A 20817-nucleotide genomic window follows, 5' to 3' on the forward strand; every position below is an offset into this window, starting at 1 on the left:
GTAATGCTTGGAAAAAATAGCTGTCTTGTTTATGCCTGGGCTCCACCTATTCGGTTTGTTTTCAAGAGTTACTGATCTTATTTTTTTAAACTGGCATAGACAAAGTTCTTCAAGGTTAATTCTGTTACAGAATTACTAGTGAAAGATGAAGGGAGCTTTCTGTTTTGGCCTTTAAGGACTTTGACGCACAAAACTTGAAAAAATAGAATGCTAAAATATGTACAGGTGTGCAGCCTTTCCAGCCAGATTGGAGAGTGCAGAATCTAATCACTGGGAGTTACCTGCCTTCAGGGTGACTGCCTTTGCTCCTGAAACATGTAGGAAAGAGTTGGAGAAGTCAGCAGAGCTGTGATTGATATGAGTAGCTTTGGGGATAAATTTTGGTGTGTGAGAGTACTGTGGTATAGGGGATGTAGATATGTTACCTGATCAGAAGAGATGTGCTGCTCTAATTAATGGGGTTCAGCGTGTTTTAGCTCAGTATTTGCAAGTCTCACAAAACCCCCAGGAATTCCTAGCAGTAAGGTAGAGGTGAAACAGTAATGAAAGATAAGTGAAAATATGACACATAGAATCGCGTGTGTAGACCAGTGTAGAACATGTTTGTATTAAGGGGAGAGGGGGAGGGACAGGTGGGGAATGGTTTAAATGTGTAAATAGGTTTTGGTGGCAGACTCATTGATATAGAGATGATAGAATATAATCGTAGAATGTTCTGGGTTGGAAGGGACCTTTAAAGATCACCTAGTCCAACCCCCCTGCAATGAGCAGGGACATCTTCAACCAGATCAAGTTGCTTAGAGCCCCGTCCAACCTGACCTTGAATGTTTCCAGGGATGGGGCATATACAGCCTCTCTGGGCAACCTGTTCAAGTGTTTCACCACTCTCATTGTAAAAAATTTCTTCCTTATATCTAGCCTGAATCTACCCTCTTTTAGTTTAAAACCATTGCCCCTTGTCCTATCACAACAGGCCCTACTAAAAAGTCTGTCCCCATCTTTCTTGCAAGCCCCCTTTAAGTACCGAAAGGCCACAATAAGGTCTCCCCACAGCTTTCTATTCTCCAGGCTGAACAACCCCAACTCTCTCGGCCTTTCCTCATAGCAGAGGTGTTCCAGCCCTCTGATCATTTTTGTGGCCCTCCTCTGGACCCGCTTCCACAGATCCATGTCCCTCCTGCACTGAGGACTCCAGAGCTGGATGCAATACTCCAAGTGGGGTCGACCTGCGGGCCACGTTTCTTTTGATGCAGCCAGGATACGGTTGGCTTTCTGGGCTGTGAGTGCACATTGCTGGCTCATGTCCAGCTTTTCATCCACCAATACCCCCGAGTCCTTCTCCGCAGGGCTGCTCTCAATCTCTTCATCCCTCAGCCTGTATTGATACCGGGGGTTGCCCCAACCCGGGTGCAGGACCTTGCATTTGGCCTTGTTGAACCTCACGAGGTTCACACAGGCCCACTTCCCGAGCTTGTCCAGGCTCCTCTGGATGGCATCCCATCCCTGAGGTGTGTCAACCGCAGGGACACAATTGAGGGTGCACTCAATCCCACTGTCTATGTCGCTGATGAAGATATTCAGCAGTACTGGTCCAGTATGGACCCCTGAGGGACACCACTTGTCACTGATCTCCATCCAGATACGGCACTGGATTTTGTTACGGCTTTTATATGTCCTCTTGCCTGACTGATGTTTCCATTAGCAGAAACGGGGTATTGCTAAGTTCTGTGGAGGTATTGAATCATTGCACAGAGAGGGTAAGAATTAAGGATGGTGGTATGAATTTCAGCTTAGCGCTTCTTGGTTTTCAGAAGGCCGGTGACATGTAAACTGAATTCTGGGATGGAAAAAAAGAACAGTAGTAGTGCTCAGAGACTTAAGTTCCTTTAACAAAGCCATTGTCTACAGTTTGCCTACCTCTGTCATTTCTTTTCTTTAGTTTGTTGGGTGTTTTTTGATTTATTTTTTTTTCTTTCAATTCTTGAGAAAAAAGACTTCTAATGGACATGTAGGCAGCATTACTTTATAGATTGTAGCATGAGATGCTGTTTAGTGGTCATGCAGATAAGAACGTATACTCTCCAGTAAGAAATGTAAGTACAGTCATCCATGTGTGTACCTCCCTATGTCCACTGATGAGAGAACTGAGGCACCACGGGTAGAATAAGAAGGGACCTTAAGTGAACTGCTTATCTAGGAGTAGAATTCGGGTCTCTTCAGCAGCAGTGCAGTGAGGTGGGTCTTTGATTTTCTTTTTTCTGTTAAGCTGTACAGTGATTTTTAAAGGGTTTAAGTGAGCAATGGATACTCTTTGTCCGCTTGTTGGTGCCATGTGTGGACAGAGGTGCTGACAGTGTCGGTAAAAGAAATGAGGCACCGTTTCATGAGTAAATTACACAACACTTAAAATAACTTCTGTTTTCACTGTGATAAACTTACCAATGTGTGAACTTTCCAGTGCTTCCAGTTCTTTCTTTCTTACCCTAAACGTCCCGTTAAATCATTAACTCAGTCAAAGTCTTTAATGCATAAAATGCCCTGATTTCTTCTACTGGAGTGCAATGATCAGTATAAACATGTTTGTTCTTTTGTGGACCAAGCTCTTGCCCTTTCCTTCCACTCACCAACATGCACCTCTGACAATGTCTTCACACCCTGTCCTCAGCTTTCTTCTGCCTCTATTTCTTAGAAAGGCTTATTTGCATATTTTTTTGCAAAAAAAGAGGAGCAGATATAAACTCAAATGGAAAGAAAGAAGTGAATTTCTACAGAGAGGGCAACACAATATTCTAGCATCTCCCCAAAGAGAGTGTTTAGAAAGAGTAGTTGTCCCACTTATAACTGCCTAATCTCATACTCAGTCTTTGTTCTTCACATTTACATTTATTTGTAAAACAACTTTCAGATGCTTTGGATTGCTTTCCAGATTTTAACAGGTAGTCTGTTGTTCATGTTTTATGTCTAGAAAATTCTAGGATGGCTTTTATTAACTACCTGTCTGATAACTCCATTGGTTACTTCTTGCTGTTATATGCTATGAAACATGTATTTCCCAGATATGTTGATTAAAAACACTCTCAATTTAATATAACTGATATGTATGATGTTCCAATATGGCTACAAGAGTACATGGGGAAACTTAATTAAACTGCAGTTCAAGATAGGTATTTAGTTATATATTAAAATAATCCCATTTTGATATTTAATCATCTGCAAATTATTTGATTGACATGAAAAGTTTTGACTGGAAAATGTATATATGTGTGTGTTTGTTTATTTAGGCTTTGCTCACTGCAGTAACATCTCAACACATAGAAATCCACGAAGGAACAGTGCTACAGGCTGTAAGAACATGTTACAATATCTATCTAGCAAGCAAAAATCTCATAAATCAAACCACAGCCAAGGCCACTCTAACACAAATGCTGAATGTCATTTTTGCACGTATGGAGAATCAAGCAGTGAGTATCTTAGTATCCTTACATAGATATTAGCTCTTAAAAGCAAACCAGCTTGAGAGATTTGTTTTGTCATTATTAGTAAAGCTTTTTGGCTTTCCCAACTTACATACTTTTGGGGGGAAAAAAAAAAAAAAGATACCTTTGTTCTTTGTGTGTTTTGCACTCTGAAACAGGTGTGAAATATGTTTTTGGGGAGCAGGAGTGGTGTATAGGATTTAAACTTCTCATAGGGGTCCTTTATATTTAATGGATGTATTCAACTTCAGTTTCTATCGTCAGGCTGTCAAGACATGCCACGCTACCTGCATAAGAGTGCATGTGGAGTACATTAGTGTTGGTGAAATGCTCCAGTGTTGTTGTGATCTTAAACACCAAAGAAGTAATCCATGATTAAAACAAAACAAAAACAAACAAACAAACAAACAAACAAAAAAACCAAAAACCAAACAAAAAAACCTTTCCAGTCATGTAATCATTTAAATTTTTTAATATTTTAATGTGTAGTAGTCACTAACAGATACTTCTGTGTCACTGAAATTGCTATTGTGAGTTGTCCGCAGGGACCCCAGCATATGCCCTGTGCCTTCTGCTGCTGACGATAAAGACAATTGCTGATCAATAAGGCAAAATAATTGTCCTAATTCCATTACAAAAAAAAAAAGCCCAAAACCCAAACAGACAAAAAAGCAGATGCCCAGATTTGAGAACTTCTTCAATTCCTAGCTACTTCTAGAAGTAATTCTGCTGTATTATTACAAACTCATAAGTTTTCTCTAAGAGCATGTAGTAATTTCTTTCCTATTTTCCTCTCAGAAGCAACTGCATATTGGTACGTGGTACTGCCACAGTTGAAGATTTATAAAGCATCATATTTATGATTAAGTCATGGCAAAAGCCATGCAGTACCTGCATGCTTTGGGAAGTCTGTGCAGTTACTGTCCTTTTAAGCAACTTAATATAGAAAGGGATTATTACTGTTATTCTACAGTGGAAGTCTTCATTTTTGCCAGACTATAAATCTAGTCTTTATGCAAGTTGATAAGCAGTTCTGCTTGTTTTGCACACTCTGAGCAGTTATTTTAATATGATAGCTAACAAACGCTAGAAGGAATTACTTGAGCTGTAATTTGAAAGGTAGTACCTACTCGTGGATCTGTAGCACCCCAAAAGATGCAGCACAGAAAGCTTTAAGTGGAAGAGTAAGGACTGAGATCATAGTAGTCAAACTAGCAGTATAAAAAGTTACAAAACTTTTGGTAAACACTAGGCTCTGCAGGGACAGAAAGCTGGTCCTTAGAGCATCACCTCAAAGGACACCCTGCTTTGGTTGGACTTTAATGACTGTTGTCTTTAAGCCATTAGACAAGTTACAGAAATTCTTCCCTTTCTGGAGATTCCAGATCAAGGAACCATGAAACTAAAATAGTCTTTGTCTTACAGTTTTAAGTATGATTTAAGTATTTTCTTCCTGAAGATCTGTCTTCTATAGCGTTTTGGAAGTGCTGCTCTTTTCAGTTTTAACTCCTGTTTTTGTGTTTTTTCCCTGGATGTTTAGTCAGTTTCCCTTTTTTTTGGTTTGGGTTTTTTTTTTGTTAGGTTGGGTTTTTGGGGTTTTTTCTTGTGGTTTTTTTTGTTTGTTTTTTTTTAGTCTTTCCTTTAATACCACATGCTTGTAGGATAACAGAAGACTCGTAAGTTCTCCAATGTATTTCTCTTTGTGAGAGCTTTCAAAAAAGAAAAGAACCTGCCTTGATGTTTCTCCATACAGTCCTTGTGTATTGTCACATCTACTGGCTGAATTTCCTTATAGGGTAGGCAGACAACTCTTGGTCCTATATTATGGGTAGATTAGTCATCCCTCTTGCACAGTGAAGGTGTGGCTAAGTGTAATGTGCATAGCTGGGAAGCAGCCCTTTTGCAAAGGTTTATCCTGTGCTATTAAAATTATTTATAATAATACAAAGGGTGCATTTTCTTAAACGGTTGGAGTTTTATGAAGGCGCTGAGTAAGCAGAGACAATGGAGATTCCATGTTTATAAAATAACGTATACAATATGTATACAGCTCATTGTTTTGTTTTGATAGTGAAATTCTTGTGTGATTGCAATGCTTTTGTAGCTTCAGGAAGCCAAACAGATGGAAAAGGAAAGACACAGACAGCAACACCATCTACAGCAGTCTCCAGTAAGCCATCATGAGCCTGAGTCACCTCAGTTGAGACATATTCCAACACAGACTGATCAGCTGTCCAAAGAACATGAGAGAGAGCTTGACCACAGCACAAATGATGTGGACAAGAACCTTCAAGAAGATATAGAGGCAGAAAATGGATCTGATATTTCTAGTGCTGAAAATGAACAGACAGAAGCTGACCAAGCCACAGCAGCAGAAAGTAATCAGTGTGTATTTCTGTTTCATGGAGGGAGGGAAAAGGTCTGTAAAAAGAAAGGCTTGAGGATTGCCTTTTTTTCCCTCTCGCAAATCTGGAGCCAGGCATATATTTTCAAATAGTTGACTAATGCAAAATGCCTGTTGTCCTTGTTACCACTGTTAAACTTTATCACGAGTATCCTTTAGTCTTGCACTCTGTTGTAGTCACTGTAGCAAAGATTCCTCGTTGCACCTATGTGATATTGTGAAAGTTTTTGAGAATAACATCTCAAACCTAGTAAGTTTTCAGTGTTTAATGTACGTGAAAATACAAAATTGATGTCTTTTGTTGGTATAGGTCTGTGGATTAATTGCCATTTACCATTTACAGGTTAAACACTGGAATGCTTGTGTTCTGCAAATGCTATTTTCAAAGCATCCAAACACTGCATTTTTTAACGTATGCTCTCCTGTTAATAGATTTGTAGTTGACTTTTTAAATACTAAATGCAAGTAAAATATTTCCTTAATTTCTGACTTTGTCATTAATATTTGTTTGGGTTTGTTTTTCTTTTTAAAGATCTTTCTAAAGCTGATGGAGGAACATATGATGGTGAAAGCAATGAGTGTGAAGAGAAGGCGCAAGAAATTGTAGAAAGTATTGTGCAGGAAATGGTGAACATAGTAGTTGGAGGTATTAATATCTGTCTAGTCGATAGCGACTACAGTCTGAATCTTGACATTAAGAATTATTTAACACTTCTGAATATTTAACTAAAATATGTCATTATTTAAATAACACATGCTGAAGAAAACAGTTTCAGTTGTCTGACCTTATCTGTGCATTATTTAACAGTAAAATGTACAAGATTTCATACATTAATTTACACTCTATATTGGAGACTAACGTTCTTTTTAAAATACAAATTCTTGTTACTTTTTTTTCTGTTTTGTTTCCACATAAACTCTTCACAAATGGGCCTGTCTCTGTAGTAGCAGTATAGCACTACATTTTTCAGTTTGTTGGAAAGCATATATCAAATCAGTGACTTATTTTTTTCCCCCCAATACTTCTTGGAAACTTGGTAGAATGGTGAACCTGGCAATGTAAAGTTGTAAGTTGTTTTTTAATTGCAATTTTCATTAGTAGGAATTAAGAGTATTTGGAATTTTTTAAATTATATAATGCCATGTAAATTCTGCCTTAAGTTCCTCCTTATGATACTTTGCTTATGATTGTTTTAGTTTTTAAACGTTAGATTTAAAAGCTCTTTTTAATTTGCATTGTTATGTAACATTTGTTTATAATTTTTACATCTTTTCTGATAGATGTGGAAGGGACTGCTGAAAGTGCAGGTGGTGATGGCACAATTGTAACATTAGAGGATGGCAGTGACAGTGAAAACATTCAGGCAAATGGAATTCCAGGGACTCCAATTTCTGTTGCTTATACACCATCTTTACCTGATGACAGATTATCTGTCTCTTCCAACGATACTCAGGTACAGGCAGTTATAAATGAGGAAATACTGAAAAAAGTAATATGTCTTAAGTGTTGCCCAACACTTGTGCAGAGAGTGTTTAATATAATTCCATAAAATAAGTTACTCAGATGAATTTCAAGTATCAAGTCGTGTTCTAAGCAGTATTCTATTTTAATGCACTATTTAAATTAAATTTTTGTAAGTAAATTTTGCATGTGATGCCTTTTTTATTCTAGCATATTTTTAGCTGCCCATAGAGAACACTGTTCCAAGATTAGAGAACTCAGTTCCCTGTTTTTTTGAAGTGCTCCTGAGAAACTGTAAAACTAGCATTCAAAATACACAGTGAATAATATAGCCAATTACAGATATGCTTGTATAATTTCAGTGTGCTCTTTTCAAATGATAAATAGAAATTTCAAGCCTATAGCATGACCTTACTGCAATGATTTCAGATAAAAAGTTTCATGTCTGAGAGGATGTGATTTTCATTAACAAAAAAGATGTGAAAATATACTCTGTGTTGTATCAGATGTTGGCATGTATGCACTATTAACTGACAGAGGGTATCTGCTGTCAAAGTGTACTGAGTAATTAGGTTTGGGAATAATAGATTTTAAGCTTAAAAAGCTGCAGTCACATATTCCATACAAATAGAAGATTAGCATTAAACATGTTGGTTATATAAAGAACAATACCAAATTGCAAGAACTTAATAATAGGGGTGATTATTGTACCATAGAAATTTTACCAAATGTGTCTTGCCACAGATATGTAACTACTTGCATTCTATTAAAATGTCAAGGTTTTTTTTTTTAAACTAGTTATCTACTGAAAATGTCTGAAGGCAATTCACTGCAAGTTACCTTACTTAAACTTGACCTACCTAGTTTCATGACAGTCTTTAATTAATTCTGACTTTTTACTGAGATGGCAATTCTTATTAGTGAGTTTGTTAATTTTAACTGGACTGCAGAATATTTTCTTTTGTTTTCATTTAGTCTTGACACCATAAAGCCATAGTGAATTGGTTATATTTGTATAATATGTTAACTTCTTGTTGCTAGGAGGTGGGGATTTCCCTACACACCCTGCTAATGCAAAATGGAATACTGAAATATGTTAACTTCTTTAGGAATCTGGAAATTCTTCAGGACCTACCCCTGGTGCTAAGTTTTCCCACATTTTACAAAAGGATGCCTTCCTTGTATTCAGGTCACTGTGTAAACTCTCCATGAAGCCCTTGTCAGATGGACCGCCAGATCCAAAGTAAGTAGAATTAAGAGTTCTCATAATGAATCTTTTCTATTTGAAAATAAAAATAAATTATTTAAATAAATTTGAAAGTCCTCAGTTACTGAGAAAATAATGGTATGGTAAAAAGAACTTGGAAACTTTGTAAAGGTACTTTTATGTTTTAATGCATCTTTTGTATGTTAAATGAAAGCAACTGCTGCTACCTGTCTACCTGTTTAGAAGTTTCTTGACAACACCTACGCTTCCTGTAAGTACATCATGTTCTTCGTAGTTGCTCTTTATAATGTTTTTCAGAAGGGTTTGTAAAGAAGGTCTTCAGGTATTTTTGGTCTCGGCTCATGTTGCTCTGCTTTTAAGTAATACCCAGGTTCATAGCCGTTGCTGTTTACACCCCACAATTTCTTACATCTCTTGCATATTGGGTATCCAGTACACATACCCAACTCTATTTCATCTTAATATAAGCTCCTCACTTTGAGCTGATACTGGTTATGATAAACTTGTGATATAGTGTTTCATTCTTTTGCTCAGGTTGGACACTTTTGACAGCCTCCTTAATCAAAACACAAATGTTTTGAAAACAAAGTCTGTATTTGCTTGTTTTGGAAATCTTGTCCTCTGACTGAAGATGCCATGTTTTCAATTTGGCTTAGAGAATTGTTCATTGTAAACAAACAAACAAAAAATCTTCTCCTCTATAGATGGGTGCCAGTATTAGTTAGTTGTGAGTGTTGGCAAAGAACTTTGCTTTTCTGATCTTAAATAAAACTTATATGCATCTTTTTTTGCACAGTAGGAACAATTGGTAATACTTTTCAAGAGGAATGCTTTTTTGTTCCTAAGATGTTAAAACTGTAGTATGACTTCTGATGACAGTCAAAGGCCCAGTATTCTTCAAAATAAAATCAGCTTTACTGTTCCAACTGTCTAACTTTTAAAGCAAGTAACTTTAAGACAGTTTAATCACTGATATGTGTTGTGGATTTAATAAGCTGAAAAAAATATAATGTAGTAGAAAGGGTTTTGAAGGGTTAGTCTAGAACAATTTTCAAATTGTTATCTAGTGAGGCACTATGGAAAGTCAGGACATTCAAGAATGAAGACTGAGGCATGAGGTTTTTTTCTTACTGTTTTTGAGAATTTGTCTTCCAGGAAATGCCATGAAAATCCTGTGGTTTTAGTCAGTTCTCTGAAACTAAGACTGTCCATTTATTAAAGGCTTTAATGGATTAACTCCCTCTGGAAGAGCAGCAATGGCTATTGAGGCACCTGAAGCATCTTATCTGAATCCATGGAGTCCTTGACGTTCATATTAGAACTGATTAAGCTCTTCATACGGAACAAATTGGAGGAAATGGCATTTAGGGCAACAAGAATTAGCTGCAAAGGCATTCAAAGACATCCTGTGCTTGGAGAAGTGCCTGGAATTTATCGGTGGTTCTGAGGCATTGATGGCTTTTTGAACTATTACAAACATGCTGTAATTGAAAGAGGAGGCGTAGGATATCTACAGCATTTTAAAAAACTCCTATCTGCCTCTTTAAAAATCATCTTTCCAGTGAAATTAGCTATGAAGTGTTTAATGAAAATACTTTTAAATTTTAGGTAACTGGACATGGAGCTTTAGCTTAAAATCATAAGCTGGGAGTTGAGATCAAGGTTATGCTTTCTGGGAACGTGCTTAATGTGTCTATCTCCTTTTTCCCTGGAATAAAATAAGATGGGGGATAAATGTCTGGAAGGTTCACTTATTAGATTTTAGTCCTTAAACTTGTTTTAAATTAAGTGGGCTTTACACATCATATAGAATTGGTAAGGCCAGCAAGTTAGGACTTCAGTTATGAGCTGACACGTGCTGGAAGTAAGCAATATTTAATATTTTATTTATGATTTAAATTCTCTTCATATTTAAATTCTTACATTTCATAGTAAAATATGGTCTGGTCATGTGCTGTCTGCACTCTTGATGGAACTTGGAAATCAAGCCTTTTGCATCAAAGAAGATTGTTATATTCGGTTCCATGCAGCTGTGCAGCATCCAGAGCCAGGCATTTTCTTGAAGAACTCCTACAGAGAGCTGTTTTGCGGCATTTACTTTGACCTGCAGCGCATTAGGAGGAATGGGAGGAACAAGTTCCTCGCTCAGTTTGACTGGCTATGTTTTGCTTCTCAGAAATGTCTGCAGACAAAGTCTAAGCTTGGGATTATATTCTATGAGTTTGTAATGTTTGCAGATTTGAATGTTTGCAGTTTCCCCCCATCCCACTTTGCCAGCGTGCAGAAATCATTGAGTTTATCTGCAACATACTTGTTATTAATTTGCATTTTTGTTTTTAGCTAGACTGGAATTACTTTTTTTTTCATTAAGCTTGTGTTTTTGCAGTATACAGCAAATATGCAAATATTGTGTGTCACGTGTTGACTTGAAGCACTCCTTACCGTATCTGCCCTGTATTGTATGAAAAATTTCTTATCATTGTTCCTCATGTTTCATAACTGTCCTCTGTCAGTGGGTGGTTGTTCAGTGAAAGCTGTGGACTGTCTTGTTGGGAAAGCCATTTGTGTCTATACCTGCTCTTCAGAAGAATTATAGTCTTTTTTGAGATGATCAGAAGTGTGAAGGAGCATCAGGAGTCTGAGGAGAGAACGCTTTCACCCAGAATGCTATTTAAATTGCTTCGTATTTTCATAGATGCAGATTTCCTTTACACTTTTGTGTGGGTTGTTTGTTTTTTTTTTTTCTCTGTAATTTTTTTTTAAAGCATAAATAGTAGCACTGTTCTGACATGAATTCTAGCTTACTTCAGTCTGTAAGAAGCGTGATGTTAACTGTGGAGCACTTGACAACACTGCAGTTGCCGGACTTTGTTATTGCCATGCTTGAAATAGGTATATTATGTATCTTAGCTGCTCTTGGAGTGGGATGGGGCCAGTGACTGATAAACAACACAAAATAAAAAAAGAGATTTCAGTGTTGGGAGGAAGTAGGTAAGGTAGTACAGCTGTTGTCTTTATGGTCCTTCAACTCTCTTTCCGTGCTGGTGGAAATAGAGGAGGAGGAGGAATTTCCACCTTTTGGTAGTCAGGGTTCTGTAGATGGGCTGGATATTTTAGATGGGATCTTCCAAAAATCCACTAAAAGGAAAGCATGCTCCCTTATCCTCTGGGTAAGACAGGCAGCATTGCCTACTGTTGCTGCTGTTCTGTGGTGCTGTGCTGCACAAGAGAGAGTGGCTGAATAGTACTGGAGAGAAACAGTAACTGGAAAAGGTTAGTCTTGCCCACCTTCTTGGCTGAAGTGACCACTTCAACAAAAAACATCTTTTTATGACTCTTTCTAGACCAGGTTGTGTCAAATTGAGTTTATTTCATGAACATTCCACATACAAAATCATTGTGGTGTGCATTGACTTTTCAAGAGAATGTTTTATTTTTTATGACTTACACTGAGCTGTTATGCTGCATTGTTTTGTTCTAGATCTCATGAACTGCGATCAAAGATTCTTTCATTGCAGTTGCTTCTGTCCATTCTGCAAAATGCAGGACCTGTCTTCAGGACAAATGAGATGTTTATTAATGCTATTAAGCAGTACCTTTGTGTTGCACTGTCAAAAAATGGAGTCTCATCAGTTCCAGAAGTTTTTGAACTTTCACTTTCCATATTTCTTACCCTGCTCTCAAACTTTAAGACTCATCTAAAGATGCAGATTGAGGTACGTTACATGAATTTCTAATTTAAGGGCTCGGGGGGTTGTTACGTGAACATTTGTTTAAATTTGTGTGTAGCTTGGTCTTGCTTAGATAAATTTGTTTTCCCTTCTGAATCTCAGCTTTTGTGTGAGACTTGCCAGATCTTCCCATGCATAGAAGCTCATTTTCACCCAGTGGCAATGGACTTGCTTGCAACAATGCCCTTGAAACTCCCTTCAAATAAAATAGCAGCATTTCCTTTGGAATACTTGCAGATTAAATAAGATTACTTCTGATGCTACAGAGCCAATGTGACACTTGTGGTAGTGTTACTTTGGTGAAGTGGAAAGTGATGGGAAAACTTTTGTAGGGCTGTTTAAAAAAAATTTCCATCATATTTTAACTAGAACATGAAAAGAAGTACCTAATAAAGAAGTAGGCCATTTCATCACTTAATAATAGACATTAACATAAACTAAGAAATTTTACAGTGCAGAACATGCTTTGATTGACTCTGTGATTGAGGTGAATTTTTGCAATCATAACTTATTATGCCCATAGTTGCTACTGTTACTATATGAGTTAGTTTCCTTTATTTAAAAGCAGAGTTTTCTGTTGGCTGTGCCATGGTGTTATTGCAGAATGATGCTGAAACTCATAAATGAGTAGGCTTGTGGATAAACTTGGTCAACCAATGTTTGATAATGCAATTAGGAAGTTATAGCTCTGCACTACATAGTACAAATTAAGAAAATTAGTACACTTATGAAAAGACTGTGTAATACATGGTTTTGCAAAGGAATTTTAGAATAAAAATTAATAACTTGAAATGCATTGTGGATTCTCTTTGAGGTCACTTGAACAGATTTCTTAATTGAGTGAAATCCCAGCTATTTGATTATTGTAGCCACTTCCCTTTGTATATCAGGGCCTACATCAATATATGTCCTGAATAAGATAATCTTATTTCCTCAGGTCTCAAAAGGTGTATGCATGACTTAACTCCTTGGGCCATAAGTAGAGATAAGTCCATATTCTTAGCAGTAAGAGTTATCCGAGTCCTGACAGACATTGCAAATTTTCTCGCTGGATATATTCTAAGTCATAGGGGAAAGCAAGACATATATAGAGGCTTTGTTCTTGACTTCTAATTCTTGTGCCATATGGTACAAGCAGCTTCTTGGAATGATTCTGTCCATCTGAACCACATGGATGCCCACTTGTGTGTCCCACGTGTTAAAGATCTTAATTCCATGATGATAAAGTAGTAGTCTGCACAGTGTGTTCCTACTGTTCATTTTGGTAATTTTATGTTTTGGGAGTCAATGTGAATCCTGAAGCCTAAAGATTGTCCCCTAAGTGTGGAGGTTAAGTACATGAAAAGATGCTGAGAAATGTTGACTGTGTTGCTGTTATAAGGACCTTGAATTCAGGGATTTCTTCATCTATGGATGTCGTTGTATCAGTTGATATGTTGTGATAGCTTTGGAGGAAGGACCTCATTTTGCCAGTACCATGTCAGTAGGGTATTGTGATCGCTTACCAGGTTATTTTGATGGCTTTTTGGGTAAGAAACAGTAGGATTTCCAGTATTTCCTTGAGCATAGCTTGGTTAGAAATACAGGTTTGGCGATTGATTGATTGAATGTGCCTTGAAAATACGATGCATTTTGAAGACTTTCAAGACAAACTGTGTGTGCTCAACAAGACTGTAGTGCATGTGCAGTGTTCAGCACATCAGACAGTCTGGGCCGAGCTGCTCTTCAGTCACACAGCCCGCTTCCCAGAAAGCGTTGGACTCGCTATGTGTTCACAGAGCTTACAAGTCAGCGTGTAGGTGGTAAATGCATTGCAATCCGGCTTCCCTGACAGAAATTTGATGAGCTTCCATCTCTGCCATCCTTTCCCCAAATTCCAAACAGAAAATGAGGACATATCTGAGGAAAATTGCATATACGATACCCTACATTATTGTAGCAGCTTCTAGAATATGCTAAATTAGGACCATCACCACATAGCAGGGCTGCATTTCCTCCTCACAAATATGAAAGCCAAAAGCTTGATGCTGCCAAAGTATCCATCTATTACAAAGTATGGGGGACAGCAATTTCTAGAAACTTACTCTTTTTCCTGGTTGTGAGCTAAGAATACCTCTTCTTTTAACTACTGATCCTAAAGGTCATTCAGAAGATGTGGGTAGGCAAGTAGATAACTTCACATTCAGTTTGTGTCTTGGAGCTGTAAGGGGAGCCATATGCTCTGATTTATAATATGCAAAATCTATATATTTTGGGATTGAGGCTGAATTCTTCATCTGTGTAAGAAATTCTTGGTGTATTTTAAAATACTAGTTTCAGATTCTGTTGAAAGTGACCCTCCCTTGGTCCTTTGACTTAAATATTCAGCTAACACTGCCCTCTGACAGTTAAAATAGTTTGAGTCGTACCTTAATTGTATTGTAACTATATTTCTAAATGGGTCAATGAATATATTTGCAGCAAATCAAGTCCCTAGATGTCAGGGGATTTGGAGTGTCATTTAGCTATACTTACCATTACCACCCTTTTGTAACTGTGAATAAGCTATCTTAAAGCTCTTATTTTCAATTTACCAAACTAAATAATTAGCGCTTTTCTGGTTTACTTTTCCAATATGCTAGGAATAAAGTCTCAACTCTGTGACATGAATTGTAGTAAGTAAAATAGTGATAGACAGCATTTTTAAATATCTGAAATGCAAATAATCAGTACAGTTTTGAGAAGCTGTTCATTCTAAGATACGCTTGTCTGAAGTTGACACCAGAAGCAAGAAGTCAGCTCTGTCTCAGAAGCATAGAATCTGAAGTGTCTTCGCAGTATGCAGACCTTCCAGCTAATTTCTCTTCTAGCTTAGATTTGTGTTTAGTTTTTATAGTTGAAACTTTATTCTCTGCTCCATCAGTGACTTCTTTTTTTAAATTCTCTACCATAAAAAATAACATTACTGTCAAAAATCAGAAAACAGCAAATATGTAACTAAGGATTGCTCATAGCATGACCTTTATTAAAATTTTATGTCTTCCTCTGTTTGGATTACATAAAATTGTGGCTAAAATCAGTCTACTACTCTTGAGTATATTTAAGTGCTTGAAAGTCTTTGATCTGTTATGTGTTGAACTCCTTATGTTTCATAGGGATGCTTTCCTTATTGAGACTAGTAACTGGGATTGTACTGCGTACCTCTCTTTCTCTAAAGAGGCCAATAAAATGGAAATACCATTAGCGCATTTTGCTTAAGGAAACAGCTTACCACCAAAGTTGCTTAAAAATCAATGTTGCTGTTTTTCCCCAAACATGTGACTTAAACCGAAATTAGCCTTATGCTTATCTCTACCTGGCTAATAGCATAAAAACATCTGTAAAAATTCTGTGGTATAAGGGAATATCTAATATTAAAAACAAGGGTAGTTACATATTTGGATATTTGCGTGCTGCTATCAGAGAAGAGGAGCTTGATGGCTTGAGACTATCAGCAGCGTTCTAGAAAAAAAACATATGTTGGTGGATTTGGTAGCCACAACTGGCTACGAAGAGGTGAGCTCTCAGAAGTGCAGAACGGTGATGTAATGTTGTGTAGGATGGTGATGTAATGCCATGTAGCAGTTCACACTTTGAGTTCATATGCTGTTACAGCAGTTGCTGCTGCTTAGGGAAACAGTGAGAAAAAGCCTGCCCTAGCTGCTAAGCATGCTCAGCTGAACTAGTCTGCCTGTAATAGTAATGGATCTGGTGAGGAACTAATTGAGAGAGAATAAAATTGTCAGTGTTCCAAACAAAAGCATCTGTACTAAAGCGATTTCAGGGAAAACTGTGTCTCTTTTAGGGAAGAGTAATTTTCCTATTAGTGGACCTGCTGCATTTTTTATGCTATGCCTGACCAATACCCTTCTTCCAATAATCTAATACCGTAGAGTGATTCTTTTGTGTCAAGATGTTTCCCTTCTAATGAAGGTCCAATGCTTTAAATTGGCATAAGTGGTTGTTTGTTACGTTTGTGCCATAATATCATCATCTCGTAGAGAAAATCTTTTGTGGTGAGGTAATACGTCTCCTTGCAAAATCCCAAATGATCTCTAATAGCAGCTTAGACTTCTTGTTAGGCTAAAGTGTCCTTCAGGACTTCACGTCATTCCCGGTTCTTCTGTTTTTGAGTGATCAGAATATAAACAAAACTTTTCAGCTGGACAAAACTCCAGAAACACATCAGTAATAATTCGAATTCCTAATTTGAATGTATCAAGCGTAAGTTGTATTTACTCCTTCCCTCCTTTTTTTTTTTTCCTTATTTCCTGTACCTCTGAAGTGGTACTTTCAGAATTATGTCAGAATATTGGCCATCAAAGTTAGCGACTGCATTTGTAATAGATTTTATTTTTTTCTCCCTCTTTCTGGAATATTTGTTAGGTTTTCTTCAAAGAAATTTTCCTGTATATCTTGGAAACTTCTACTAGCTCATTTGATCATAAATGGATGGTTATACAAACGCTGACAAGGATATGTGCAGGTATTAAGGACCATTTGGTTCTAGTTTTTACATTTTTATGCTAAAGACAAAACTGTACTTGCCTTTCATTGAGTGATTTACTTGTCGTTCCGAGTTTGACAATGTCACTTTGCTTATAGATGCCCAGAGTGTAGTGGATATCTACGTGAACTATGATTGTGATTTAAATGCAGCAAATATATTTGAAAGGCTGGTTAATGACCTATCAAAGATTGCTCAAGGAAGGGGTAGCCAAGAACTTGGCATGTCCAACGTTCAGGTAAAAACTCCACCAAACTTTATGAAGCTTCATGTTTCTTGGCATGATACGTTAAGACTAAGCTCTCCATTCCACTAATATATTGCTTTTGAAATCTTTTCTAGGAATTAAGTTTGAGAAAAAAAGGATTGGAATGCTTAGTGTCAATCTTGAAGTGCATGGTGGAGTGGAGTAAGGATCAATATGTAAATCCCAATTCTCAGACCACGCTTGGTAAGAGATGAGATGTGTTTCTTCTGGCTTTAGTAAAGAGGTGCTTTAGTGCATTTTTCCAGTATTTTGATACTGTTGGTGTCCAGATTGGTAAAACCTCTTGCATTAAAAAAAGAGAGAGAATAAACTTTGTTTTTCATTGGTAGAAATATCAGTAAGTTTGGATTGGTATCATTTGAACAAGTTGTTTAAGTTGTCTTTTCTTAACGGTATGAATTCCTAGAAAGCTACTATGCTGGAAATTACTAAATCCTGTTATTTTCTATATTTCCAATTTTAAAAGGATTACAAAACTTAATTTGAAGCTCCCCTGGTTTCACCTAACTTCATATTGATTAAATTACTACTGAAGCAAGCTGGATTTTTTTAATTTATTAATGTATAGCTATAGAATTTTCATTGTTGTAAGCAGTGAAGTAACTAAATCATTACTTGTTTTAATTTTGTTTCCATCTGACCTGAGATGAAAAGTACTAAGGTTATGCCAGAATTTTCAGGTTAAGTGCTTAAAGTTGGTAGGTGAAGTAATAAGCTTTTTAGAGGTGGTTTGCACGGCTCTCTTTGTGAACTGAGAGCACCAGCTCCTTGGCACGTCTGATCGTAAACACTTGTAGACACTCTGTTTCTGAAAGTTAGAATAGTGTGATTCGCTTCAGGTTAAAAGTAACATCAGACTTGACAATAAAAGGAAAGATCTGTAGTTGGGTTTCTAAGGTGTCGTATATTTTTTTTTTTGCACGTGCCTAGAAATTATAGTTGTAATTTAAGGCTTAAATTTCAGGTATGTGATAGACTGAAAGAATCCGTCTTGATACGTTGTAGTGATTTTTTTGTTATTTTCCCAACAAAAACAAAAGCAGAATATTTATATAAAAATTAAATAGATCATTGAAGATAACCCTAGTAGGTTTTAAAAGCCTTCAGAGGGGATTTGAAGAATAACCTGTGATTTTAATTTCTTTTCACTGTATGTATTTTGTATGTATGTAACCCTTTCCAATTTATAGGCCAAGAAAAACCTACGGAACAGGACAGCAATGAAACCAAACACCCTGAGACAATTAACAGATATGGAAGCTTAAATTCCTTGGATTCTACTGCTTCATCAGGAATTGGCAGTTACAGCACACAGATGTCTGGCACTGACAACCCAGAACAGTTTGAGGTCCTAAAGCAACAAAAGGAAATAATAGAACAAGGAATTGACTTGTGAGTGCCCTTTTATCACCCATGGGAGGGTGGATTCTTTTGGAGCTATGAAGATTCCTGGGTTTTTCTTCCTTCTCCTCATAGATACTCATCTTGTGTTAGGAAAAAAACTCTGGATGTAACAGCACTTCCTCTGGTGAAAGAGTGCTGAATGGTGTCCCCTTTGGAGCCTGTCAACAGTGTTTTGTGTTAACCTAATTCCTCACAGCTAGAAGATGAGTACTCTGAATGTTTGTTCTTTTTTCTCCAGACCTGCTTGTCTAAAAATAAGATTTTTATATTTGGATAAAAAGAACATTGAACTCATGTGATCAATTGAATACAATCCGTTTCAGTGTACACATTACTGATGAAAGTGTCCGTATGCTTAAGCTGATGCTTCCTTCTGATTAGCTAACTTGTCATAATTAGAACTGGAGGTTAGCATAATTTCTCAGTGCAGTCTGATAAGAATCTTCTGTGTGATTTCAGCCTTGTCACCTCCTCAGTGAGGTCACTTTATGCAAAAATGAAAGTATTCTGTAGTATAGTTTTCAGACCCTGAACAAACATGCCTTAGTCCTTTAGGGTTTCAGTTTCTTTCAGTTAGCTGGTTCCTTGTCTTGTACGTTTCCATTCTTACAGGCAACTCATGGATTTCTTCATTGTTTCATACAGATTAAAACAAAAAGCAACAGAGCATAATTGTTCCTTTCCAAGCCAAGGCTTTACTATTTCTGTGGAATGTTTTTTCTTCACAAGCGCCAGAGTAAATGATAGTCTTTAGCTCTCTTTACTGGGAGCTGCTTGGATGCCATGCTGGCAGTTATGTAGCAAAGAGGAAGAGGAGGCTTTTTACAGGGGGAAAAAAAAACCATAAAATCAGCCAATGATAAAGGGAATAATCATAGAAAGGAATAGCTCATTCCTATCTAATGCACAGTTTGATAAAGGAAAAATATTTAATACATAGATTTTTCAATACCTCATCCAAAATTATTGAATCTTTTCACTTAAGCTGGTAAGGCTTTGCGCATGGGTAAAAGGGTTAACTCTCATTCCATCCTGCTCTTGATTGTACAGATTCAACAAGAAACCAAAGAGGGGGATTCAGTACCTGCAAGAACAAGGAATGCTTGGCACTACCCCTGAAGATATTGCTCAGTTCTTGCATCAAGAAGAAAGATTAGATTCAGTAAGAAAACTCTTTTCCTGATGGTTGTTTTTGCTCATGCTGATGTTTTTATACTAATTGAAAATCACATGATAGTGTTTTAAAGTGCATAACATTATTGTACAATGAAGAAAAGGAAACCTCTCTCTCTTCTAAAATGTGTGAGCTCAAGGGATTTGAATTGGAGTGTCATTAGAGCGATACCCTGTACTATATGCATCCTGCAGTTCAGCAAAGTGTAAAGGAAAAGACTGACCTACTTGAGCTGATTCAAAACTTGTACTTAGTTGCTAGTATAGCTAGAAGCAACTTACTAAACTGTATGTACTTTAATCCAGTAAGTGTCTGGCAGAAGTAACGGTCCTTCAGGGATGGCTAAAAAACAACGTGGTGCAACAACATGAAAAGCATTTTTTGCTGCCTCCCGAAGGAAGGTTATTTAATCTAGATGAGTTTTTTGATTTTATTTACAGCTTGCAGCTGTTGCTGGACTTGGAAGGGTCCTGCAATACCCGGCTGAGGAGGGTGGGAATATCTCGTGTTGGTATTGTCATGAAAAACTTAGCTTTCCGAAACGGCAGTCTGCATCATTGTGCTTAGTAACCACCCCCATTGTTTTCTAAGGAAAGGCTCGCATATGCTCATGCTTGCAGCTGTGACTGAAGTAACAAATTTCAGTATTAGAACTTAGAGACAGCCATCAAAACAAATTTTTAACCTCAGTTTACATCTACAGGTATCTTTATCTGAATGCACAGTATTTTTCACTGTACTGTGTTGTGTTGACAGTGATCAACTTGGATGTATTTGAGTACCAGCTATTTATAATCAAGCAGCTCTTAGATCTATTTGAGACCTGTACTCTAGTGGGAATAAAGCTGAGTTTAGTAAGCTTTTCCTGTAGTAAGTTTCCCAACTACAAAAATCATTACAGCAGAGAACAATCAATCATTGGTAATATTAACTTTGTCTTGTGCACGTGTGGAATTCATCTACTAGGAAAAAAAGGTGCATGAGTAAAACCAGCGAAGGAGGAAAGTAGGCAGATATGAGCATGTAAGAGCATTATAATGGAATATATGGCCAAAATACTTTGATTTAGAGTGTAGAGGAGTAGCAGGAATATGTCTTAGTTAACTGCATACAGGCCTCTCTTTTTGTGAGACATAGGGGCAGTA

The 20817-nt window shown here is 37.1% G+C and overlaps 1 protein-coding gene across 11 annotated transcripts in view; it reads left to right on the forward strand.

Annotated features, from left to right (window-relative positions):
• Positions 1 to 20817, forward strand: part of ARFGEF1 (ARF guanine nucleotide exchange factor 1) — a 103648-nt gene that overhangs the window by 43925 nt on the left and 38906 nt on the right. For 9 of the 11 annotated variants that reach the window (XR_014228667.1, XR_014228668.1, XR_014228669.1 and 6 more), the window contains 11 exons: positions 3282 to 3461; positions 5581 to 5854; positions 6413 to 6526; positions 7162 to 7334; positions 8452 to 8585; positions 12052 to 12286; positions 16706 to 16805; positions 16925 to 17064; positions 17169 to 17277; positions 18285 to 18486; positions 19549 to 19660. Coding sequence is in view for 1 of the 11 variants with exons in the window: in XM_082316387.1 (XP_082172513.1) it covers positions 3282 to 3461; positions 5581 to 5854; positions 6413 to 6526; positions 7162 to 7334; positions 8452 to 8585; positions 12052 to 12286; positions 16706 to 16805; positions 16925 to 17064; positions 17169 to 17277; positions 18285 to 18486; positions 19549 to 19660 (1773 nt within the window). In the remaining 10 variants the exon portion in view is untranslated. Of the gene's footprint in view, positions 1 to 3281; positions 3462 to 5225; positions 5273 to 5580; positions 5896 to 6412; positions 6527 to 7161; positions 7335 to 8451; positions 8586 to 12051; positions 12287 to 16705; positions 16806 to 16924; positions 17065 to 17168; positions 17278 to 18284; positions 18487 to 19548; positions 19661 to 20817 lie in introns of those variants that run through there. The other 2 variants (XR_014228675.1, XR_014228676.1) reach the window with 2 other exon arrangements.

The sequence above is a fragment of the Platalea leucorodia genome (assembly GCF_965183815.1).
Source record: "Platalea leucorodia genome assembly, chromosome: 1".
NCBI lineage: Eukaryota > Metazoa > Chordata > Aves > Pelecaniformes > Threskiornithidae > Platalea > Platalea leucorodia.